The 25,244-nt window shown below is 50.6% G+C and overlaps 2 protein-coding genes across 13 annotated transcripts in view; both read left to right on the top strand.

Annotated features, from left to right (window-relative positions):
- Window positions 1-11,328, top strand: part of LOC135364284 (thyroid receptor-interacting protein 11-like) — a 37,083-nt gene extending 25,755 nt beyond the window's left edge. For 5 of the 7 annotated variants that reach the window (XM_064590267.1, XM_064590266.1, XM_064590265.1 and 2 more), the window contains one exon: window positions 75-11,328. In XM_064590267.1, coding sequence (XP_064446337.1) covers window positions 6,146-10,450 — 4,305 coding nt within the window. In that variant the 5' untranslated portion in view covers window positions 75-6,145 and the 3' untranslated portion in view covers window positions 10,451-11,328. The remainder of the gene's footprint in view (window positions 1-74) is intronic. The other 2 variants (XM_064590262.1, XM_064590260.1) reach the window with 2 other exon arrangements.
- Window positions 11,329-15,245: 3,917 nt separating this feature from the next.
- LOC135364281 (thyroid receptor-interacting protein 11-like) overlaps window positions 15,246-25,244 on the top strand; it is a 69,110-nt gene continuing 59,111 nt past the window's right edge. For all 6 annotated transcript variants that reach the window (XM_064590241.1, XM_064590246.1, XM_064590247.1 and 3 more), the window contains exon 1: window positions 15,246-18,468. The gene's annotated coding sequence lies outside the window, so the exon portion shown is untranslated. The remainder of the gene's footprint in view (window positions 18,469-25,244) is intronic.

Below are 25,244 nucleotides of genomic sequence, written 5' to 3'. Positions count from 1 at the left end.
ATATGTGAAAGATGGTGTCTTCAGTAATGTTACTGTATAATTTTTTTTACCGATTTTCTTTCTTTATTTGACAGAGAGAGACACAGTGAGAGATGGAACACAAGCAGGCTTCCCGAGGAGCAGGGAGCCCGAAGCGGGGCTCGAACCCAGGACCCTGGGATCATGACCTGAGCCAAAGGCAGAGGCTTAACGACTGAGCCACCCGGGTGCCCCCGTCATTTTATTTTATATTCCTCTTATTTTGGGGGGTGAAGTTGAAGATCGTTTTTATATGTTTAAGAGCCATTTATATTATCTTTTACAGTGAACTGTCTGGTCAAGTAAGGAATTCCTTTCTTGACCTTAGTAAAATGATAGTAACACTGTTAGGCTCTGAAGTCCTTTCTATCAAGGCAGTGAAGGGATTTGAGATGGGAGGGTGACTTAGTCAGATTGAGAAAGTGACCAAATGACCACAGTCCTTGGGCATGCAGGGAATCCTCACCCTAAAGATGGAGCCTATGGGTAGATTCTGTAAGAAATGGAAAGAAAGTGCAAAGTGGTGGTTCCTGAGAATAAGGACATGGACCTTACTTGGAGCTGAGGGTGAACCCAGGCATCAGGGAGATGGGGCCAGGCCTGGCTAAGAGGCCTGAAATCCTCTCTCCCAGGCTCCTGAGGCAGCTTTCCTAACCAGGGCTACAGAGGTGGGAACCCAAGTTGGGGCCCTGGGAGCTAGACGCCCCAGGCAGGGTGTCAGCCGGCCTTCCTTCCTTCTTCCTCTGCATGGGCTGGCATCTCCAGACCGGACCCCCTAGGAGAGGGCTTCCCAGGCAACATGTGGTGAGCATCTTTAAAGTTTTGTTCCAATAATCTCTCTGTTGTGGACGATATTCTATAACATACATGAAAAATGATTTCCTAGAAAGATAAAATGCAAGAGACACATCAAATAGAAGCTCAAGTTATTTATGAGGAGAATCAATAGACGTAGAATTCCTATGTCACATTGCAGTAAGTTTCTAAATGCTACTGAAATTTTGTTCTTAAAGTAGTTATACTTTAAACAACAGGGCTTTAGAACAGATATTATCTTCCATTTCCCCCACTTAGAACAGATACTGTTTTCCATTTTCCCCCCTTTTATTCCTCATCGCCTTCACTCCAGCTCCCCAACCCACAGCTGAACCAGTCCATTTATTCGGCAACGTTTGCTCATGCCTTCCCCTCCCGCAGACGGTCTATGAGGCCACTTTATAAACAGGGGCTCTTACCCACACAGGATGGAGAGGAAGGGAACGTGGTGGAAATACGGCTTTTCTTTTCTTTTTTTTTTTTTTTTTTTGCTTTGACATTTATCTGCCCCATTTCCTGACCCCAGAATCTTATTTTCGTCATGATCTCGCATTGTTGAGTTTTCACAGAGTCTTGAGAGGCTTACACCTAACCAAGAGAAAGTACATTTCCAAGAGGAACATTTAGATCTGATTTTTCATGTAAAACCCTTGTCTTTCTTATGTAAAATTATGGGACTTTTTTTTTTTTTAAGATGGTTAATTCCACCATCAAGTAGATTGTACTTACTTGAGTTCAAACAGCTTTTTAAAAAAAAAAAAACTGGGTGTTACACGCAAATCATGAATCATGGAACGCTGTATCAAAAACTACTGAAGCACTATATGATTAACATAACCGAAAACAAAAAACAAGAGAATGTGAAAGTCACTCTTTCTCCCATGAAGTCCACAGATAAACCGCTGACCCCAAAGAAGAGCAGAAGAGTCCTCATTGGCTCTTCTCCTGGGCTGGGCTCTGCAGGGATGATTTCCAACCTGACTGAGCGATAGCTTGTCTCTGTCTCTCGGGATATTTTGCTCGAGTCCATGGCATCAGCCAGCTGCTGAAGGCATTTCTACGGAAGACAGAATGTCATTATCAAATTCTAAATCTTGGGGCTGGGGTAGATACCACCTTCTGGAGATTAAAGGTAAATGAAAATTCCCCTTCTTCTTTCCCGAATTGTTTCATTCGTGAAGGTGCCCGCCTGGTTCAAAAATGTTAAAAATATATTCAGAAGGAATGCAGTGACTGCCTGTCTCGCGCCCCTGTCCCCAGCTGCTTGCACCTGCTGCCACCCTCAGCCACATACGTGATGTCCCCAGGGCCTCGCTGAAGGATAGGTGCCTGGCTTCCCATCCTTTGCTGTTGCAACAGGGGTTATGATAAAAAAAAGTCCTTGTAGACATGTCCTCAGCACGTGTGGAAGAGCCCTGCCAGTGGAATTGTGAGACCCAGAGCCCCTGCATCTGCCATATTGACGATAAGGAAGAGGTTTCCTTTTTTATTATGTTATGTTACTCACCATTCATTACACCATTAGTTTTTGATGTAGCGTTCCGTGATTCATTGTTTGTGCATCACACCCAGTGCTCCGTGCAGAACGTGCCTTCCCCAATATCCATCACCAGGCTACACCATCCTCTCACCTCGCTCTCCTCTAGAACCCTCAGTTTGTTTTTCAGAGTCCATAGTCTCTCATGGTTCATCTCCCCCTCCCATTTCCCCACCTTCATTCTTCCCCTCCTGCTATCTTCTTTTTTTTTTTAACATATAATGTATTATTTCTTTCAGACGTACAGATCTGTGATGCAACAGTCTTACACAATTCACAGCGCTCACCATAGCACATACCCTCCCCAATGCCTTATCACCCAGCCACCCCATCCCTCCCACCCCCCACCACTCCAGCAACCCTGAGTTTGTTTCCTGAGATTAAGAATTCTTCGTATCAGTGAGGTCATACGATACATGTCTTTCTCTGATTGACTGATTTCGCTCAGCATAACACCCTCCAGTTCCATCCATGTCTGATAACGATGATTTTATGGTCGTCATGACAGTGTCCTCGGTACGGTTTGAGGATGTGCAAGGCTGGGTGATGGTGATATGAAACAAAGGCCTTTTGTAGCTGTTCCCTGATTTGGTCCCTCACCTGCTCTGTTAGGGGGCAAGAACAGGTGTATGTAACTACGCTCATTGACGGGAAAGGCGACGGGTCTGGTTAGTGGCAGAACCAGGACAATAGGACTGCAGCTCCTGCAAGTCCGGGTTCCTTCCCTGTTCTCTACACAGGGCCTTGTGCTTGTTCAGGGGAATCTTTGCGGTCTGTCGATTCACGGTGTGTGTGTACCTCAGGCCCCACGTCTGTGTCCCGTGTCATAAGTCATAAAGGCACAGCCACGGCGCTTACTAGGGCAGGTCCTGCTGGGAGAGTCTCCCGTGTATGTATTTCCTCAGGAATCCTCACAACCCCGTGAGGTGCTATCACTTTCTCTACTGTGCAGACGAGGAACGCTTGGCCCGGGGAGGTGAGTGACTTCCAGCGCCTCACAGCAGACACGTGGTGGAGCTGGGATCGGAAGCCCATTCCCCGGCTCCAGAGTGCCGGCCCTTTCCCCCCACCGTGCTCTCCTCTCACAGAAAAAGTAGTAGTACCACAAGTTGGTGCTCGCCCTCACAGTGTGGGGTGCTTTGTGATATTTGCTCTTGTATCCTATTTGATCCCCTAAATGCTGGTTCCCCCCCCGCCCCCCCCCACAGTGGTTTCCTGACCCTCCCTAATCTGTCTCAGTCTGGGTTTTGGAAAAGTCTGTTAGGTTCTACTTCCCCAGCACCTCTCAGTGCGTCCCCACCTCTCAGTGTCCATCCCCGTGGCGGCTGCCCCAGTTCAGGCTCCCCATGACTTCTTCCCTGGACCTTCTTCCTGGATGGCTGTGAGATCCTCCTAACTTTTGTCCTCCGTCCGTTCTCCATGCGGAGACCAAAGTCACCTAAAAAATACATTTCTGACCATAGTGTTCGTAATTTAAGGCGCTAAGTCCACCTTTGCTGTTTGAGGCCTAGTGTTCAGTCCATGAAGATGGTCGGTCAATGTATGAGGGAATGCAGAATTAGAAAACGTACTGTGTATTTGTCCTCAGGATGAAGATCTTCTCCCAGGTAAGTATTCTGAGGTCGACTTTCCAATGATAGTCACGAGAAAGCCGCACAGCACCACCGAACCTCACTGTGGGGTTGCTCACAAGGTCCTCGATCTTGGGACGAGCACGTGGCCCTGCAATGCTCTATGAATGGAGAACACACAGGATGGACGTGCCATGCACACACGTGCTTTGGTCAGACTGAACTCCCCTTTTGACCCCACTATTGGGGAAAAAAAGAAGCAAAAGCTGTGGAAAACTCACACTTTCATATGTCTGCCAGCCTAAAGAGTAGGTCCAGTACAGCCACCTGCCCCAAAGACGTTGAAAGATGTGCCCCAGATAACGGGGCACATGACAGTCACCTGCAGGAGCTCTCAGAACCACCCGTCGTTCCTGTTGCAGCAGCCTGATGGTCTACCAATTCCGGTCTGTTCTGTCATTTCATAATCGATCATGTTTCCTGTCAAGCATTAAAGCAGCCCCAAAGAAACCTGGAGAAGAATCGGCTCCCAAATCCAAAGGGAGAAACGCTTTTTCAAAAGCTATTCAAAATTAAACTAAAAGTCGTCCCAAGGCGTTTCCACAATTCTTTCCTCGCAGTTCCCAATTTCTCAATGTCAAGGTCTTGGGCAGTCCGGTCCACAGGGGCCCGGCTTTGGAGACAGCGGCACCTCTACAGTGCCTGGATGGACGCCCGAACCTCGTAGGCGGATCCGATGGGCTCTGATGGCCCCTTACTTATTTAGTGCCATGAGGCACTGGGAGGTGGAGGGTCTACAGCGGCGGGGCGACCCGGAAAGCCTGAGGCCATCGCCCGCAGAGCACAGCGTCCGCTCGGCCTGGGGCTCACTGGTTCCCGGAGTTTTCAGCCAGGGCAAAGCCCGGGGGAGGGCAGGGGAAGGCTCGGGTCCAGTGCGCCCAGGGCGATGCTGGGTGGGGCCTGGACAGAGGGCGACGGGGACAGCCGACCCACCCAGCTGCTCCCCAGGGGCTCGGGCAGCGGCACCGAGCCGGGCTCCAGGTCTTGGCGTGGCGCAGCCCCAGGCCCAGACCCCGAGGCCTGATGTGGGGCGGCGGCAAGGGACAGAGCGCGCGACCAGGAGAGCAGCCGGCCCTCCCGCGCCCGAGCCTGGTCTGGGCTCCTGCCGATCCGGATCGACGCGCTCGCCTGCCCACGGTCTGGTTGGTCAGCTGCTTCATGCAGCTGGATTGCTTCTTGCTGGCGGCGGCGGCGGGGGCCGGCACGGCCAGGGCCGGGCAGCTCGAGGAATCGCCCGGGGGGAGGGGGGCCGACGTCGCTTCATGTCCACCCGAGGCGGCAGTGGAAGCGGCTGTGGGCCCGGCGCCCCCCCCTCGCCGCCTCTCATCCAGTGGCGCGGCAGGTCGGGGCCTTGGGAGGCCAGACCCGGGACGCGGTACCCAGCCCGTCCTCCACCCAGGGCGGGAACCCCGGGGCCGCCCTGTGCAGGGCCCGGAGGCCCCCTCTCGGGCACCGCCACCGCCGCCCGCGACCCCCTGCCGGGTCCAGCCGCACACCTCCGCGAGGCAGCGGATGCGCGCAGCGCACGGAGCCACCGGTGAACCGCCAAACCCCGGTGTGGGACGCACTGTCCCCGCAGAGCTGGCAGGGCACGGAAGGACGGAACACTCTGGAGCCTCTGGAGGCTGGAAATGCCCAAAGTCTCCTTGAGGGCCGTGCCTCTGCGCAGGTGTAGATATTTGTCAAATGCACCTAGGATCTGCTCTCCTAGGTGAATGGATGCATTGCATGCATTGCATGCATTTCCTGGGGGAAAGTCCAGGGCCAGATGCATTTTCTGTGGGCGGGCACCTGGGGGCAGTCAGGCAGGAGCACTCGCTAGGGGCCCACCCAGGACAGCCAGGAAGCGGGGAACAGGGGAAGGGGCCCAGCCCTGCGTGGGAAGTCGTGGGGCTGAGCGTCTGGGACCGGGACCGGTGGCCAGAGTCGGCCCTGGGAAGGCCCAAGGTCTCGGGCTTTCCTAGCAACGTGGCCTGCGCAGGGGAGGCGCGTGCCGGGCCCGCGCAGGCGTTGCCTAGAAACGCCTGTTGTCTTCTGATTCTTAGCCTGGCGCAAGCAGGCGTTCTGGGACACTTGGCGGGGTAGTCCGACTGCGCTGGACGCTTTTCCACAGCGGACCGCGACAGTTATATGACCCGCGAAGATGTGCTCCTGGGTTGGTGGCCTGGGCTCTGGCCTAGGCCATTCCCAGGGAGGAGTGGATGGCAGTGAGACTTCCTTGACCGGCTCCAACTCGGATCTCACCATGGACTTTGGTGATGTCATATCATCTCAGACAGAAATCAATAGACTCCTCAATGAGATCCAAAGACTGGAGGCTGATCTTACACTTTGGAAACATTTGTCCAAGGGACCGAATAGCTCAGACTCCAATGCCATCTGGAAACTGAAGAGCACCATCAGGGACCTAGAAGAGAGGCGGATGAGGGAGATCGAGGAACATCAACTCGGAGTTGCGATACTGCACAGTGTCCATCAAGAAAAACTGGCCGACATCACTGACAGGCACCGCAAACAACTCCTCGAGTATGAAAGACGGATAGAAGACCTGCAACATCAAGAGTCTGCCAGTCATGGGAAAGATGACTTACTTCAAGAAAGGGAAACTGAGCTTAGAAGGTTGAAGCAACAACTTGCAGAAATGGAGCGGCTGAATGACCGTTTAAACAACGTTGCTTCTGATCTCAGAGCAGAAAACCAAAAGTTGGTTTTGGCGCTCCAGGATGTAAGACATCAGCTGGAAGAATCTATTCTCCGGAACAACGAGGATTCTCTGGAAAACAACACTGCTGTGAGGGCTTTAAAAATAGAAAAAGGACGGTTAATAGCAAAATTGGCTCGGGCGGAAAAGAAGCTGTTGGAGGAAACAAACAAGGATGAGCAAACTATCAAAGAATTGTCCCCTTTAGAGCATGTGCATTGCATTCAACACAGTCAAGAGAAAGACCTGGAAATAGTACACCTCAAAAAGAGGATCGAGCAGATGGACGCCGACCATACAGAAACGAAGGAAATGCTGTCCTCTGCTCTGGAGGAGCAGAAGCGATTGACACAACTCGTTAAAGAGAAAGAGATGTATATTGAAGAACTTACAGGAAGTCCAGAGCTTCAGGAGGAATTCGGTCAGTCTACCCAAACCTTCAGAAGTAATGACATTTCCCAGCCATCCGTGGAGGACAAAGACAGGTGTCTCCCATCCGTGACAGGCGAAAATCCTCATCTGAGAGAAGAACTGGAGAGCCTAGGACAACAGAGTCGCTCTGTTCCTGCGCTCGACCCTAAAATCCTAGACGAGATCGTAGAACTGGAGTGTGAGGTGTTTCACCTCCAGGAGTTAAAGGATGATCTCGAGGAGGAAATCAGAGAGCAGCAGAAGATCATTCACAACCAGCAGCAGGGGAAGATAGGACTGCTTCATTCTTTACAAGAGCAGAAGCAGAAAGTGGAGCAGCTCCAATACCAGCAGGAGCAGATGAATATTGAACACGCTCAGCTCCTTTCAGCGAAAGACGAGGAGATTCAGCATTTGCAGGACACGATAGACCAAATGAAAGCCCGGTTGCCTGACAAAAGCCAGCACATTCCGACAGAAGACTGTGATGATGTGGAAGTCCCAACCAGTCAGCCTCTTCCCAGACAAAACGCAAGTGAAAAGCTTGATTCACGTGAAGCCGAAACTCAAAGATCAGTCCTAGGAATCAAAGAACACGAACTGGAGATGAAGCTTCTAACTGAACAGAACATCCGACTGACGGAACAGATGGATCGGCTCTCCAAAGAGGAGATTGGTAAACTAACTCAGATTATCCAGCAGAAAGACTTGGAGATTCAGGGTCTTTCCAGCAGGATCTCTGCGGCTTCTCACAGCCAGAACCGGGACGTGGAGCGACTTCAGCGGCAATTGCAAGAGTACGCTTGGAAAAGCGAACAGGTCTTGGCGGTCTTAAATGAGAAAACGAGGGAGAACAGCAATCTGAGGACAGAGTATGACAAAATGGCGGATAGGATGGCTGCCACAGAAGCAGACCTCCGGCGGATGCAAGAGGAAAATCAAAAACTGTCCACTAGAATGGACAGTAGTGGTCAGGAGATGTTTAGAGAAACGATTCAGAATTTATCACACATCGTTCGAGAAAAAGACCTCGAAGTGGATGCGTTAAGTCAGAAATGTCAGACTTTATTGACACTCCTGCAACCCTCCAGCCCTGGTAATGAGGTTCGAGGCGTTCATATGGATCAGTTCAAGCAGCTTCTACAGGAACGGGACACATTAAAACAGCGAGTGAAGATCATGGAAGAGTGGAAACAGCAGGTGATGACCACAGTCCAAAATATGAAGCGTGAGTCACCCCAGCTTGAGAGAGAGCTGGCACAACTCCAGGCGCGGGCTTTCACCAGCAGCGAGAAGGATTCTGAACTACCGACGACCTCTAGTGACCTGATGCAGACGTACAAAGGCAATGAAATAAAATTACAACATTTAGAGAAGGAACTGGCACAAATTCAGCTCAGCATCGGGGAGCTTTGCAATGCCAAGGATCTCCTTCTAGGGAAACTGGACGTGATTTTCCTCGAGCCCTCCCCCGACTGCTCAGAGTCAGCGGACTCTCTGGAGCCCGTGAAATCTGACAGAGTGGGTGAGGCTTCTGAGTTGCTCCAAGTGGAGGTAGAAGAGCTGAGAAAATCAATGCAAGAAAAAGATAGGATGATTCGAACCCTCCAGGAAGATAAGCAGAGATGGACTGATTCAGTGGCTGCCACGTGGGAAGGAGAAGGCCCAGAACAGGAACACAGGGATTCCGACATCGAGCAGCTGAAGGAGAAACAGGCCGTTCTACAAAACTTCATTCGGGATCAGGAGCTCCGAATCCAAGCGAAAAGTGAGGACTTGCTTTCTTTGCAGGAGAACTTCCGTAGCCAAGTGAGTGAAAATGAACTTTTGAGGCAGACGGTCACCAATCTGAAGGAGAGAATAGCAGAGTTGGAAATGGATGTGTGTCAACCGAGAGAGGAAAATGCAAAAGTCGAGGAAAACTCTCGAGAAAAGGCAGTGGGAGATGAGGCATTGCAAGAGACAGATAGGCTGCTTTCAGTGATGCGGAGAGAGGAGGAATCCCAGGGTGCTGCGATGAAAGAGAAGGCACTTGCTTTGGAGCAACTATCGCAAGAGAGAGAAGAGCACGAGACCAGGGTATTGAACCGGCCGGTCAGTGCAGTTCCATCAATGCAGGGAAAGACAGTTCTGTGCCAACAGGGGAGAGATGAAGTCCTGTTGGCCCTGACACAGAAACAAATGGAAACCTGTGCCCTCCAGAAGGAGGTTCGCCATTTACGTGAGAGCGAATTACGCCTAACCCAGGAGCTGGAGAGACGGCGACACCTCGCTCTAGAAGCCGAAGACGCTCATCGCCGGGAAGCTCTGGCCTCAGAAGACAAAGTGGCTCAACTCAGGAAGGAAGTGACGGTCTTGCAGGGAAGACTCGTTTTGTCTTCCACTGCCATGGAAAATGCCAGCCGAGGAGCCAGTCTGCAGGTAGAGTCGCTGCAGGAGCAACTGCACGTGGTGACCCAGCAGAAAGAGGACACTGCGCTCCAGCTTGCTGCCTCGCAGGAAGAAGGAAGGCAGTATGGTCACATCCTAGCTGACCTCAAGTTGGAACTCGCCGAATGGATGGAAAAGGCAGACAGCCTCGAAGGAAAACTGAAGTCATTGCAGGGACGATTACATAAAACAAATGCTGACTTGGAGCTGAAGGAAGACCAACTCCAAGAATTCCAGAAACAGAATGAGGTCCAGCAGGAAATCCTGGAGGACACACAGAAGAAACTGATGAACTTAGTCAGTAAGTCCGAAGGAATGGTGGACAAAACCCTACTAAGGAGACTCTTCCTGGGATCTTTCCAAGCCCCTGACGCTGAACGGCAGGAAGCCTTAAGGTTGATGGGAAGCATGCTGGGGATCCGAGAAGACCAGATGCGGCAGCTGTTCAGTGAAGGGCCAGGTGGTGGTACCAGCTGGATGAGTCGGGGGCCTGGATCCAAAAGCGCCCCCAACACACATGTGAAGCCAAATCACCGACCTATGGCCAAGAATTCTTTTTCAGGGCTTTTCGTCCAGTTTCTAGAAGCGGAATCTCATTCAGCTTTGCCACCACCAAAGCCCTCTGCTCATGACGTGAAGCCCCCAGATCCCGGAGGAAGGGGAAAACTGGCTATGAAACAAGGCCCAGCACGTCTGAACACTACCCTAGCATCCACATCCCGGAAAAAAGATGTGAAGCCCCGCACCACAACGGTGTCTCTTATTACCCCACCTGGACCGGAAGCGGATGGATCGGAGCACCTTCTTCTAAATGCCGTCACTGATGCTTTGCCCACGTACGCACCCCAAATACTGTCACCTGCGGAGAAGGTTGGAATGGCGGCCAAAGGCCTCTCAAAGAAATAGAGGATTCTCAAGCCAGAGATGAGACAGTGCTCGGAAGACCCCAAGTCACTCTGTGTGTTTACCTAATCCCAAAATGTCCTTTTGCAAAACGTAATATATTTGCAGTCTTGCTTTCAGCTTAATAAAAATATTCTTTTATGAGTTAACAAAAAAAGGCATCTTTTAATGACTGCAGAGGTATTCACCAAACTGAAAATGGTGGGTATTTCTTATGAGAGTAGACACTGGTGGGGTTGGGGGCTGCGGTCAATGGTACTTCCAGTATTGTTTGTAATGCTTTGATGTTTTCATAAGGAGCATGTATATACATATACCTTTGGTAAGGAAAACATCCACTCGTTTTAATGTTCCCAACTTATCAAATACATGAGCACCCACGCCTTGTTGGAGAAACTGGGTGTATAGCATGAAAGTTTAAGATGAATACATTTTTTTAAAAAATGCGAGTTTGATTTTCCCAGTTATGTCCCATTTCTCTTTCTCCTTTTTTATTTTTAATTGTTTTTTCCATTTCATTTTATGTTGCCTGGGAATCTACTTCATGGGTAACCTGATTTATCTCAGGCCTTTAGAAATATATGTATATTTGTCTTTTTGGGCGTATAGTATTCTATGACTTGCTTTTAAAAAAAAAAAATCACTCTGCCTTCGAGATCTTTACAAATGTGAATGAATTCCAATTCATTCTTTAAAAGGAAATGCAGGCCTTTGTGGATATACCCTAAATTACCGAACTAGCTCCTACTGATCAGTATTTAATCAGTTTTTACTTCAAATGTCCATGGTCAACTCCCTTGTTCCTTTCCTCAGAAGCCACTCCAAATCTTCGTTTGCAGTGCCAGGCTCATTACTCCACTATACTCTGGAAACCATCCACTCAAACTTCTTTTCTTCTCCTTCTCCTTCTCCTTCTCCTTCTCCTCCTTCTCCTTCTCCTTCTCCTTCTCCTTCTCCTTCTCCTTCTTCTCCTTCTCCTTCTCCTTCTCCTTCCTTCTCCCTCTTCTTCTTCTTCTTCTTCTTCTTCTTCTTCTTCTTCTTCTTCTTCTTCTTCTTCTTCTTCTTCTTCTTCTTCTTCTTTTTAACGATTTTATTTATTTATTTGACAGAGCAGGAGAGCACAGGCAGGGCGGGTGGCAGAGGGCGAAGGAGAAGCAGGCCCCTTGCTGAGCAGGGAGCCTGATGTGGTGCTTGATTCCCGGGTCACTGAGATCATGACCTGAACCAAAGGCAGACGCTAAACTGACTGAGCCACCCAGGCGCCTCCCATTCAGACTTCTTGAAAGATCTCATTCCATTAATTTTCCATTGTGCTGTATCTTCAGCCTGCCAAATATCTTAAATCCTTCCCTCCCTTTCTGTTGCCAGTGCTCTGGTTCACCCATTCCTGTCTCTTGCACAGACTAGTGCAGTAGACTGCCTACTGATCTTGCTGGTTCCACACTCGGCCTCCTTTGAATCCATTCTCCATGCTGCTGTCAGGGCGAACTGAGACGAAAATCTGATGTCACTTCCCTGCTGCCATTATTTGTGGGTTCCCTCATTGCTTGGAGTTCGACCTTTAGGAGACCATCCAAGCCCTTGCTTTTGCAGCCTTCCCTCCTGCGCATCATTCACATACAGGCTGCCCTTTAGCCGCAGGGAATTCTTACAAGCCCCCAATAGATTCTTATCCAAAGAACTTCAAGTGCATGAGCCTCATCGTTGTGCCTTGCCAAAGGTACAAAGCAGAAGGATTTCATTTTTCTCCTCTTCACCCGTTGGTAAAGGGAGTGATTCCCACCCTAAAGTTATGGGATGTCCGGATGCTGAACAGATGAGCTCGACACTAATTTATTACCCATGTCTACTCGTGGCCCACACCATGCAGGGCCACAAGGGGGTTTTACCTGGGAGCAGAATGAAGAAGGGCTTTGGGGCGGGGGCAGACCTTGTAGTAACAAGAGAGTGACGGTGAGCCCTACTTCCTGCAGGAGGGCATGACTGGCTTGCTGGATAATTGCACACGCTGTCAGGGAAATGGACCTTACTCCTTGGGGAGAAACTGTGCCTGGTCCCTGGGATAAAGAAGGTCGTTTGGCCAGGAGACCTGATCTGTGGGAGCAGAGGGGGAAGGGAACTTTGGGTGAGACCGAGGCCATTGGAGGCCCTCTGATGTTCCCTGATACTAAGACAACACTTCCTATTGAATCTTAATCTCAGGCTTTCCATCACAGTGGACTCTGATATCTAGACATCAATTTCAACCTGGGACTGAGACTTTTAAGGAGTAGGACAGGTGCTTCTCTAGGAAGTGAAATTGTCACGTGAACAAGAGGGGGAGTTGGTCTTCAAAACCAAAATGTATCAACGGTCATTGATGGTCACTCAGTTGATCCCAAGGGAATCCTTAGGTAGCCAAGGGGTAGAAGGAAAGGCTGACGTCCTCCAGCACCATGGAATCTGGCAATGGACTGTGGATAGAAGCAGCCACCCCCACCTGCAGGTTGGATATGCAGACTTTGGCTTCAGCCTGTAGCAAGAAGGCCTTGGTAACTACATTAAGCTGGTGGGGGTATCATGACCCGAGGCAGAGCAGACAGCGGGATATGAAGGCTCAGAGTCTGTAAGAGACTCCGTTTCCAGGAGAGCCCAGTGCATGGTCAGCAATTGCTGCTTTCATGGTCTATAACCCAGGGCCAAGGAGGGCCATTTCTTGCATTGGGAGTCCATGGACGATTCCAGTGACTCCAGGAAGCTGGAGAGGTAGTTGCTAAAGCCTTTTTACTTAGGGCACTAACGGGTGATTTTTTTTTTTTTTTTAAGATTTTATTTATGTATTTGAGAGACAGTTGGAGCTGGAGGAGGAGGTCAAAGGGAGTGGGAGAAGAAGCAGGCTCCCCACTGAACAGGGAGTTCCCTGCCAGGCTGGATCTCAGGACCCTGAGATCATGACTTGAGCCAAAGGCCGACGCTTCACCAACTGAGCCAGCCAGTCGCCCCCTCACAGTTGTTTTGGACAGATCCTAGAGCCTTTTGTTGAGGGGAGCCCCACCCAGCGTGGGCTCAGTGACAAGTAGCAGCCTAAATGGGCTTATGTAAAATTTATAAACAAGGAATATGTTGCCTCTAGAACCAAAAAAAAAAAAAAAAAAAATACTGACAGAATTTGGACTTGTATGTCCTTCCTTGTTTGTAAGGATTTTATTTGGTTACTTGAAAGAGCACGAGAGTGAGAGCACAAGGGGCTGGTAGGGGCAGAGGGAGAGGGAGAAGCAGGCTTCCCAGTGAGCAGGGAGCCTGATGCGCGGCTTGTTCCCAGGACCCTGGGTTCATGACCTGAGCCGAAGGCAGACGCTTAATGGACTGAGCCACTCAGTCGCCCCTGCACCTGCATGTCCTTAACAAGTGTGTCAAACAAATGTCCTCACAGTAGGTAGTCGTAAATGTGATGTCATACCTATGTCCCTGGAGAAGGACGGGTGCAGTAAGATCCTGCCCACAAAGATGTCTGTGATAGCAGAGAGGTTTGGGTGCCCTGTGCTTAACAAGGTAAAATGTGTCCCCTTCAAAGTCAAGGCACATTTGACCGAGAGGATGTTGAAATACGCATGGAACAGAACATATTGGCCAAATCTATATTAGCAAAATATTCCCCATCCTTAAATTTGTTGGGCTCCCTTGTGTTTTTTTTTAAAGATTTTATTTCTTTATTTTAAAGAGAGAGACACCTAGTGCACGAGCCCAGTTGGGGCGGGGGGGGGCGGAGGGAAGGGCCGAGTGAGCGATTCCCAAGCTGACTCCACCCTGAGCACGGAGCCTAACATGGAGCTGGATCCTATGAACCTGAGACCATGACTTGAGAAGAAAGCGTAGCCCACTGAGCCACCCAGGTGGCCCTAGGGGTCTCAGAGGTTTTCAGGGGACCAGGATTTATTTTAATCAGGTATGATAAGTTAGGAAGATATAGAAGTAACTGTCACAATGGAAGAAGTTTTGTAGATTTAGAGGCCCCAAGAAAGGAGGTTCTGAGAGCCTTGCAGGGCCACCTGGGGAAGCACCAGGATTGGTCAGGAGAAAGAGGGAGTGAAGGGAAAATGTGGGCAAGACCCTTTATTGTGGTTTCCATGGGAAGGGACAGGTGAGGCAGGATAAGCACGTTTAAGACTGGCTAGTTTGAGTAATTTCAGGGGGCTCCAGGCCAGAGTGGTGTCTGCAGGAGTCTGTCCCGCCCTTGCGGTGATCAGGGAGGCCATAGTGGCCCAGAGCTGCTTAAGATGAGGTGGTTGGCAGTAAGGGTTCTGTACCGGTTGGTTTGGATGTGAAAGGTATGCTCCCAGGCCAGTTGTGGACTTTTTCTAAGAATTAACTAAGCCTGCCAGGGACAGTCCCTCCAAAGTCAGCAAGTCTGAGATGTCAAAGCATTAAATACAGAAGCTAGAAAATACGGTTATTTTACTAGGTACAAGCATAATTGGAGCCCTGGTATCGAATCCATGAAGGTTACCCAACTGGTACATCTTAGCAGACATTAACGTTAATTCAGAACCTATGTTTTAGAGGGCCAAAAGCCAGTTGACCTCATTTTATCTTTTGCCATATAAATTATCTTAGTAAATTTGGATTTCTTTTTTTTTTTTTTTACGGTTTATTCATTCATTTGAGAGAGAGACAGCAAGCAGGTGTGAAAGAGCAGGAACCAGGGGGAGCTGCAGGCAGAGGCAGAGGGAGAAGCCGACTGACTCCCCTCCAAGCAGGGAGCCTCTCATGGGGCTCAATCCCAGGTCCCCGGGATCATGGCTGGAGCCGAAGTCGGACGCCTAAGCATCCGAACCACCCAGGCGCCCCTGTGAATTTTGGATTTCCAGTTGGGTCAAATTGTGAACCTATGTCGAATTAATTTGGGGGGGTTCCTCTTCCTGTATCCAGTTTTCTTTCTTCCATTCCTCCTTTTCTTGGGTTTGTTTGGTCCTGGATATATGCTTGGGTTAGGGAGTGTCTTTTTACCCTGTTCATCTTTCTCCGTTTTTTCTTCCAGAGAGTCTCCAATCAGCATCATTAGGGTTGGAGCCTCTGTCGTGGCAATGGTCGTATGGTTTCAGGTGTCCTGGCGTAAGTCAGGGTGTGAATTGATACCCTCACTGTGCCACAGGGGTGCCACGGATGTTTCCCCCACGACCCTGAGGATGGCGATCTTGTGCCAAACAGGTTTAGGCAGTGGGGTGGTAAGTGAAAGAGCACAGGACCCACAGCGCAGACGTTGATAAAGCCAAAGCATCTTCTGCTACAGCCCTACCTTCTCTCAGTGTGGACGGCTTCCCCTCCCCCCTTTTCCCACTCTACCGATTCCCTCAGGAGACTATTTCATTTCTAGCCCCATAAAGTCATGGGTTTTTGTTTCTGTCTCCAGCTATTCAGACGTGGTGCACATGTTCTGGGTGTTTATGGGGAAAGGGAGCTGGGTGGGTCGGCCCCACAGATGACTGTCCTCTTCCTGCGGGCATGCCAGTCCATCTCCCCAGTGTTGGAGTCCACAGCCAGGAAGGTCATTTTGTCCATGGCCAGAGTGGGAGCCTCAAGGCCCTGGATCCAGAGATGAGTCCCTGGACGCGCTGGGAAGCAACAACACTAAGAGAAAGCAAGTGTGTGGAGGAGGGGTTTTGCACTGGGAGAGAGGTGGAGCACCAAACGGCCGACCCTCCACTTTTGTGTTTCTCATCAGCTCCTGGGCCCTGGGCTGCCATGGATGTGCGCCTCCAAACCCTGAGGGCTCCGGGGGACACACGGTAACGGGGAGAGGAGCGGCAGCTGGGGAGATGGGCAAGGCCACTCGCGTTGCCTGACCCACAGTGACTCAGGAGGCAGCCAGGGAGCCATTCTTACATCTCCCTGGGGTCGTGGCCCCCTTCCTTTCCACCCACAACACAGAGGGTCATCCCCAGGACGGTGCGTGGGGTGCGCTCTCCCCACCCGGATCTGTCTGTCTGCCCCAAGCACTGGCCCAACACCCAGTCGGTGGAACTCAAGCACCCCAGTCAGCAGGTCGTGGGGTTGCCGACCTCAGCGGGGAGCCTTGGAGACCGATACAGGCCAGATGGAGGTCACACTGATGGCACCTCCCTCCTAGGTACAGTCAAGTCGCATCTGTACTCAACTTGTTGGCAAGGATGGGACATTGGTTTGGAAACGGATGGCGACCTCCATTGGAGCTAACAGAACACGAGCTAACACACAAGCTGGCCCGCAGTTGCCAGTTCCCTCCCAGATCGTGATTGTCCCCTCTGAAGCCAGTTAGGAAGCCAAGGAGCACGTCAAGCTGACCCCGTGTCCTCAGTTAAGGTGGGGCCACCCTGTTTGTGATGTCACTTGCTTTTATTCAGCTTCTCCTCAGTTCCCTGACGAGAGAGAGATTCCTGCTCTAGGCTTGTAGGGATCCCTTGACACCTGACAGATGTGACTGGCAGCAGTTGACTAGTCACATATTCTCACAGTTCAAGGGAGGAGGATACCACACACTGTGCAGGGCTGCACAGGAATTGCACTTGGGAACAGAGGGAACAAGCAGGGGCTTGGAAGGCAAGACTTTGTCCTAACAAGAAGGTGGGGCAAGTCCTGGTTCCCTTGGGAGGGTATGAGTGGCTTGCTTGAAGAATTCAGTGGGCTTCTAGGGAACTGAACGCTGCTCCCCCAAATCAACAGGCACTATGTCTGGTCCCTGTGATGAGAAGGGTTTTTGCTTAGGAGACCTTACGTGTGAGGGAGGAGGGAGAGGAGAACTTGCATTAGGCTGTTTCCGTCCCTCCTTGATTGTCCCTGGTGTGAAGACAGCCCTTAATATGGAATCTTCATTTCAGGCCTTATGCCCCAAGAGGTTATGAAAATGTCAGCCTTCTTACAACTACTAATGGCATTTCACAGTGAAACAGTATACAGAAGAAACATGTAAAAGTTGTATTGCTGTATGCTAGCAACGAACATGTGGGCTCCACTATCAAACATACGTTCACAATTACTAGTAAAACTATACTTAGGGATCAATCGAACAAAGCATGTCCAGCACTCGCATGCCCACAGCCGTTAGCACTGATAGAGGAAATCGGAGATATAAATAAATGCAGAGATATACCATGTTTGTGAATTGGAAGCCTAAGCATAGTGAAGATGTTCATTCTGCCCAGATTGATAGATCGATTTAATGCAATTCCTGTCAAAACCCAGTCAGGGTTTGTTTTCTTTTGTAGATTGATAGACAAGATGATTCTAAAGTGTATGTGGATAGACAGAGGAATGAAGAGTAGTTTCAGAAACAATTTTGAAAATAATAATAAAGTGGGAACATGCAGTCTACCCAGTTTCAGAACTTCTGCGATAGTTTTACTAAGGACGATTGTGTGGTATCTGCAGAAGGACAGACACAGATCAATAGAACAGAACAAAGAACCCAGAAAGAGTCCCCACAAATACGCTCAACTGAGTTTTGAAAAGGGAGCCAAAGCACTTCAGTGGGGGGAAAGCTGGCCTTGCGACAGACTACAGCCATTTCAAGCTTGTGATGAACACACAGACGCCAGACTCAGAAAACAGCACCAGGAGCGAAGGAAGACGGGGCTTTGACGGCGGTCCCGCCAGGTGGTGACGGGAAAGGAGGGGTAGACGGTGCCCAGGGCTCTGTGGGCGGGGCCAGAGGAGGCACCCAAGGGGCGCGTCCGCGGGCCGAGCGGGCGGGAAGCTGTCCAATCAGCGTCTGGGCAGAAGCGCCAATGAGCGGGAAGGTTGTTGGGCGGTTGACGTGAGCGGCGGGTCTGAGCCCCGGCAGCTGAGCGCGGCGGAAGCGAGCCCTCCTTCCCTCTCCGAGGCTGGCTCGTCCCCCCAGCGCCCGGGGACCCGGTTTCGTTGTTCTCGGTGGGGACAGCACCCCGGAACCTCCACGGCCATGGGCGCTCGTCCGAGGACGGCCTCTTTCAGCTCCTGTTCGTCCTCCTCGACAGACCCAGACGACGAGGGAGTGCGCGGCCCTTGCGAAGATGCTTCTCCGTGCAGAGGTGCCTGCCGGGCGCGGGGACCCAGCGTCCCCGGGGGCCTGGGGCCTGGGGCCTGGGTGGGGGGCGGGCCTGTGTCTCCGGAACACGCTCGTTCGCCAAAAGGGCGCCGTCACCTCGTGCGACCCTCGTTTCGCACGTGTGAAGTGCCCGGCGCGGGGCTTCATTCCTGGAGCGGAGAATGACCTCCCTTGTGCTGTGCGCCAGGCCTGGGGGGAGCGTGACTGGGAATGCGGCCTGCAGCAGGCCGGCGGGGTCTTGGCCTCCTTGGGGCTCGAGTCCTTATGGAAGCCCGACGAGAAGCAAGGAAGTCTAGCGTTGAGAGGGGAGGAGGAGTGCAGGTTCTTCCTCTTGCATAGGTCACATTCCGTTGGGGATCGTCAGGGTGCCCGTTGTGCACCTGAGATCAGGTCAGTCAAGGTGTGTTGGGGCGGGGCGGGGGGGATGGTCTGCCCAGGAGCACGTAGTAGTGGTGCGCAGAGCCAGGACTTTGCAGAGCTCTTGCGTGTCTGCCGCAGGAGTCTGCGTTCTAGGGGTGCAGTGGGGGCCGTGTTGTGAGCACAGATAGGTGTCGGAAAGCCCAGGCTGGGGTGTAGTTCGTTCGTTCGTTCGTTCGTTCAACAGAAAGTGTTGAGAGTGTACTTCGTGGTAGGCCCTTCTCTTTGGGGGGGTGGGGGGGGTGGGTATTCAGCGATTGGGAACCCAGGATAAATAGGACAGATACGGCGTCTACCCTATCACCACCTGGTTGGAAAAGACTGGAAGCAAATAATTGCCCATGAAATACATAATTACCGTTTTGCTTCGAGTGCTGAGAACTACGGGGTGCATTCGAGTTTGTCTTTTAGGCAGTAATGTTTAAGCTGAGAACAGAAGGCTAAGAAAAAAACGGGGATGTGGGAGGGTGTTCACTTAGAGCAGGGAAGGAGTGTGAACTGTGAAAGGAATTGAGGGAATGCCCTTGAAGCCGGGGCCACGTAGGGACTGTAGGGACTGTAGGGTGGGCAAGCCAAGGTTCGGGGTTAAGACTTGCAGTTTTTGTGGGTTCCTGGAGACTAAACATAGTGATTTAAGACATGGAGTCCAGAGCCAAGCTGATCGGAGCTCTGCCTCTTATGAGCTGTGTTCCTAAACCATTCTGGGTCTCAGTTTCCTGATGTGAGAAATGGAGATGATGATAATCCCACTTCTTAGATGATTGTAAAGATAAATGATATTTAACGTTAATGAAACACGTAGAGCCCTGTCTGACATGTAGTGGGTGTTAGTGGTGGTTGATTAAATAAAGAGGTAAATACATACATTGGTATTGAAGACTTGACGGTAGTGTGTGGTGAAATTTGGGAAGCTAAAAGCCTTCCAGCCAACTTCATTTCTTCTCCAGTGTTCAGGTGCTGTTGACCACATGTGTAGAACTGTTGAATTAGAAATAATGTTCGCATATCGACTGCTACTTGCTAAGAGACTCTGAAGTGCCATTGAAATAATCAGAAAATACTTTTCAGTAGCATAGTATAATTTTATTTAAAATGTATTGGTAGTCTTGATTATTTAGTATTTGTTGGTAAACGTTTTAGCAAACTTGCCTACTTAAAACAAAGTAAGTTAACTGTAGAGTAATTCAGACACAGCCAAAGGACAGAGAAGTAATATAACTAGAGCTTTCCTTTTCTTGACTCTCTAGGGGATAGTTTTTGTAATTTCTCTGTTCTTCTTTGCCTCAGTTTTCGATGCCCCCCTGTGTCTGCAGCCATCTAAACATTGTAGGGCAAGTTTGGGTTTGGAATTGCAGAGAGTACAGTGGTACCCAGCCCAGAGTGCACATCAGCAGAGCCTGTGGGGCTATTTAAAGAAAACACAGATGTTCACGTCCTCCTCTACACTCACTGAGTCAGAGTCTTCTGGGATGGGCCCGGGGCTCTAAAGACCACGTATATTTGTCATCTGGTTGCATTTCATGAAAGCCTTTTTAGCACCGGGCTTTCCTTTATCTGAACAACATGCAAGAAGATTGGGAGAATCCATAAGTTAACGTTTGAGGACATTTTGCAGGGCTCTGTCCTTCCAAGTTCTGTGATACCGTGATGTGCATCTTCACTGTAGTGTGTTAAACCCTTAAACTTTGTCAGAAAGTCATGTGATTAATAACGTAGAGATTCCTTGCGTGAATCGTGGGCAGATCACTTTGTGCCTCAGTCCTGTGTTTGGAATGGGGATAAAAATGGTAGCCCACCTTTGGGATGTAAGGATTAAATGAGCAATAGATCCAAGGCAGTTAGCACCGGGTCTGACACAGAGTGAAGCCTTCCCTAAATAATTCTTACTTCTTTTGCTTTCCCTCCATTATTTATTTATTTAAATACAGATTTTATTTACTTCTTTATCTTAGAGAGAGAGAGAGAGAGAGTGCATGCCCCTGGCGTGGGGCCAGAAGAGGAGGGAAAGGGAGGGGGAAAGAATCTCCAGCAGAATCCACACTGAGTGTGGAACCCAACTTGGAGCTCAGTCTCGGCACCCTCAGATCATGACCTGATGTGAAATCAGGAGTCGGACGCTGAACCAACTGGGCCACCGAGGCGCCCCTTGATTTCCCTCCATTCTGAATATTATTTGGTTCCAGCTATGTCCTAGCTGTGGGTTAGGCTGGTTCCTGCTGCCCTAGGTTACAGCCATAAAGCCCCTAAAATCGCACTAAGAAAGCCAGTTAGCCTCCCAGGACACCTAGGATTCCCTCCAGGAAAGGGAACCATCCCTTCCTCCCGTGACGGTGGTCAGCATCCTCCACAAAGGCCACTGGAAGCACAGCTGTCGTTAAACACAGTGGCTTCGTTACTCATCCTGAGGGGGAACCCACGTCATGGGGACTGTGGGGCTGATCCGTAAGAAAGAGGGTGTTAGAAAGAACTTACAGGATTTGGGCTTTGGGCGGATGTTTTTGGGAGTGTTCAAGGAAGCAGGGGTGTGCTCTGGTCTGGGTGCTGAGGCGAGGCGAGGCGAGACAGTTCTGGGATCGGGTAGCTCCATCAGTGTTTTCTAGAAGGAGGTGTGAAGAGCGTGACGGACGGTGTCATTCACAAGGAAGACACTCGCTGGTATCAGGCGGGAGAGAGGAGGATTGGCATTTGGGGGTGGGCACGACAAGCTGGTTTTTGTCTGTTTGGACAAAAGAGCAAGGGGTCCTCTTTGGTGTCCCTTCATCACCGGGGCCACGGCACCTCAAGCTGCTGTTCTGCGAGGTCATTTGCGTGCAACCGGAGAAGCACGTGGCGTCTCCTGGAGCGCCAGGCCCGCGGCGACCAGCCGTGCAGCCCGGCTCATGGTGCCAGGCCGCCTCCTCGATGTCAGCACTGCTCTTGCTTCTTTGCCAGTGGAGGGGGGAAGCCTTCAAAAGACAAATAGGTGTTTGCAGGGCAGAAGAAACTAGCCTGGCCGTGGAAGCCCAGGGCTGTGTCATCGGCACCTGACATTGGGCCAGGGAGCGGGGAGCAAGAGAGAATTCTGGGGAGGTTGTCAGAGAATGACTCGTGCGAGGACCAAGGGGTCAAGTGGGGGAGCTGACGTGCTCCGGGTTTTCGGACGGTCCCCAGGAGCCTCGTGGGAGATGCACTGCTGACAAAGAGCAGGTCTGTTCCCCTTTCCTTCCCTGTGGCCACAGCCCTGGCTCCGGTCCCTTCTCCTACCTGCTCTGTTGCAGCAGGTTCCTCTTGTTCTGCCTGCTTCTCATCCAGCTCCCTCTCCCATCCACGTGCTCCTGCTCTGGCCAGGGTGATCTTCTTGGAATCCCACATCTTCTCCTGTTACTGCGTTCCTCGAAACCCTTTGATTCCCCATCAGCCACAAGGTGAGAATCTGTACTGTGTGGCGACTCACTTTGCTTTTCCTGATCCTCTCACGGTTCCCTGGGTCTCCCGCTGCCAACTGGAAATCTGTATTTCAATGTCTCCGAATTATGGCAAATCCATTCTTTCCAAAACTTCTCAAGATCCCCTTCCTGTATTCTCCTCCTCCCCACCCCCCCCACCCCACCCCAACTCCGTGAATCGGGCCACTGTGTCCTTCAGGTCCCACGTGCAAAAGGGAGGAGTCCTCTTGGAACTCTGCTTTTACTTCCTTACCCCCTTGTGTGATCATTCTCCCAGACCTGTGATTTTATCTGCTAAATATCTCTGGAATCTACTTCCTTTTCTCCACCTCTGCTTTTGCCCTCTCATTCCGAGTTAAGGTCATTTGTGGTCTGCGCCATGGTTCTAGTCTGCTTACTGAGCTTCCAGGCGCTTCTACCGCCTCCAAATCCCTATCTCCCCCTGAAGCCAGAGGTTTGTGGAAGGCCCATTCGTTCATGTCACTGCCTAGTTTCCTGGCTTCTTGTTGCCGTTCGAGATAGACCCAAACGTTCCTTCTGTGTGTGCACGGCTGCTCCGTCCTTCTTCTCCAGTCTTGCTTCCCGCTCGCCTTCCCTGCTGTACTCGATCCGGTCATTCCTTCCAATGTGCCCTGTGCCCGCCGGCCTTGGGGCGGCTCGGCTGCTCCCTCTGCCCAAGATGCTCTTTCCCCCACCCGCCTTGCCTCACGAGCTCTCATCTTCCCTCAGATGACTGCAGCAGTCACTGCACATTCTTTATTGAACGCCTTCTCAGTTGCCAGAGGCTCGGTTCTTGTGCGCTTCCCGATGTGACCCAGACAGACCTCGGTGGAGCTGTTAGGAAGCCTTTCTTCCAGGGAGAGAAGCAGCCAGGAAACACAGAGGCAAGGAATCTGGCACATCAGGGGTCCTGGATGCTGTAGGAGCGTTGGAAGGGGTTGTCCTCTGAGCTGGGATGGCCAGGGACGGCCCCCTGAGGACAAGAGTGGGGAAAGCCTTGCAGGAGGTTGAGGGAGTGGGCCCTGTGCATGTCTGTGGGAACAGTGTCCCAGGCAGAGAGAAGGGCGAGTAGGAAGCCCTCCGTGGAGGGAGCTGGCCTGACTTGTTCCAGGAATGACAAGGCCAGAGTGAGGGAGAAGGGGAAGAGTAGCAGATAGGGTGTTAGGGACCTGGGATGGTGGCCACTGGGGGATTTTGAACTGAAGAATGAGGTGACCTGACTTGGGTTTTAATGGGATGAGTTCAGCTTCTCTGTTGAGAACAGCGAGGGGGGAAGCAGGGCGATGAGTTAGTAGGCTCCTGGAATATTCCAAGTCAGAGATGCTGCTGGCTTGGATCAGGATGGTAGGGGTGGAAGTGCTGAGAATCGATCCAGATTCTGGGTACGTGTTGAAGGGAGAGCTGATGGGATGTACTGACAGATGGGATGTGGGTGAGGCCGATGAGTCCAAAAGGTGCCCAGCCTTCTGGCTCGTGTGAGATGCGGCTCCCTCCGGAGGCCCCTGACACCCTCGACAAGGTCCAGCCCCTTATCTGTTCTCTGTGCATCTCCTCTGGGGCAGTCAGTCCCGTTGCTCCGCAGACATCTCGTTTAATGTTTGTCTGCCCCGTGGGAATAGCGGTGCCGAGAGGGACCATGTGTGTCTCAGTGCCATGAGCCTTGTAGACCCCTAGTAAGTATTTCTGAGCCGGCCGAGTGATGAGGAACTGAATGGAGATGCTCATGGTTCTCTTTCCTGATGAGGGCTCCCAATTCCCATGTTCTGTTTCCCTGGTTTTGAGTGGTCTGTGTGTTTTAGAAACCAGGCCAGGGGCTGTAAGACGGAAATGGTATTGTGAGAATTGCAGAAGTTTCTCTGATGTCAGCCGCGTCGAAAAACGTCGCCCTCGACGTGCAAGTGGGTCAGAGGATCACCTCTTGGGAGAGGCAGCATTTTCTGGAGGGCCTAGGCCTTGCAGCTCACTGATGGCATCTTCCCGGCTCTGTCCAGAGTGCAGGGCTGGGATTTTGATCTGAAATATTCTGAAGGTGGGGGCTGCTGCTTTTCCTCCCCAGAGAAGACATGTCACTTGCGGATGAGAATATTCTGGTAAGGATAAATTAGCTGCCAAATTTGCCCATCAAGAAAGTCGAATAAATAATGGCTTTACTGGATTTGCGCTGCCTCCCCCCCATTTTTTCCAAAAGGGAACAAATTAATTTTTGAAAAGATCTGTGAAAAACAGTGGTCTCAGATCTAGAATACGAATTATTTTTCTTTTATGGTTAATTTTTTTTAAGGTTTTATTTTTAAGGGATCTCTCTGTACCTAACTTGGGGCTAGAGCTCATAACACCCAGATCAAGAGTCACATGCTCTTCCAACTGAGCCAGCAAGGTGCCCCTTCAGGGTTAACTTTTTAAATGACAAAAGTGAATACATATCCCCCACTCAGCCTCATTTGAATATAGTGTGCCTACAGGTTTTCATGCCTACAGTTTTTTAATGTCTGAATGTTTTTCCACAGTGGGGTTGTACTTTACGTGACGATTCTGTTTGTTATTTGGGTGGCTATGATTTTGCTATTAAGATAGGGCTGTGATGAACATCTTTGCATGTGTGTTTGAGTTTTCCCTCGAGATAGATTTCAGGGTAAAAACTTCTGCAAAATGATCCTCAGGAGTGGTTATGTCATTTTTGGTTCTCACCCATGGTAAATGAGATGGTAATGACAGAATATTTCTCAGTCTTTTAAATTTCTTGTCAAGTGGCAGGGGAAAAATAATGCCTGTTTCAATTTTTATCTCTCTCTCTCTCTCTCTCTATCTATAAATGTATGTTTTATATTTAAATTTAAATATGTATTTATTTTATATATATTTGAATTTATAGATGTAGCTCTATGTATTTATACACATACAAACATATTTCTAAAGA

Source organism: Mirounga angustirostris, unplaced genomic scaffold (genome assembly GCF_029215605.1).
Source record: "Mirounga angustirostris isolate CCGP_5_RB_7025 unplaced genomic scaffold, mMirAng1.0.hap1 SCAF_5, whole genome shotgun sequence".
Taxonomy (NCBI): Eukaryota; Metazoa; Chordata; class Mammalia; order Carnivora; family Phocidae; genus Mirounga; species Mirounga angustirostris.
The sequence above is the reverse complement of the archived record's forward strand: the minus strand, read 5'-3'. Positions and strand labels throughout refer to the sequence as shown.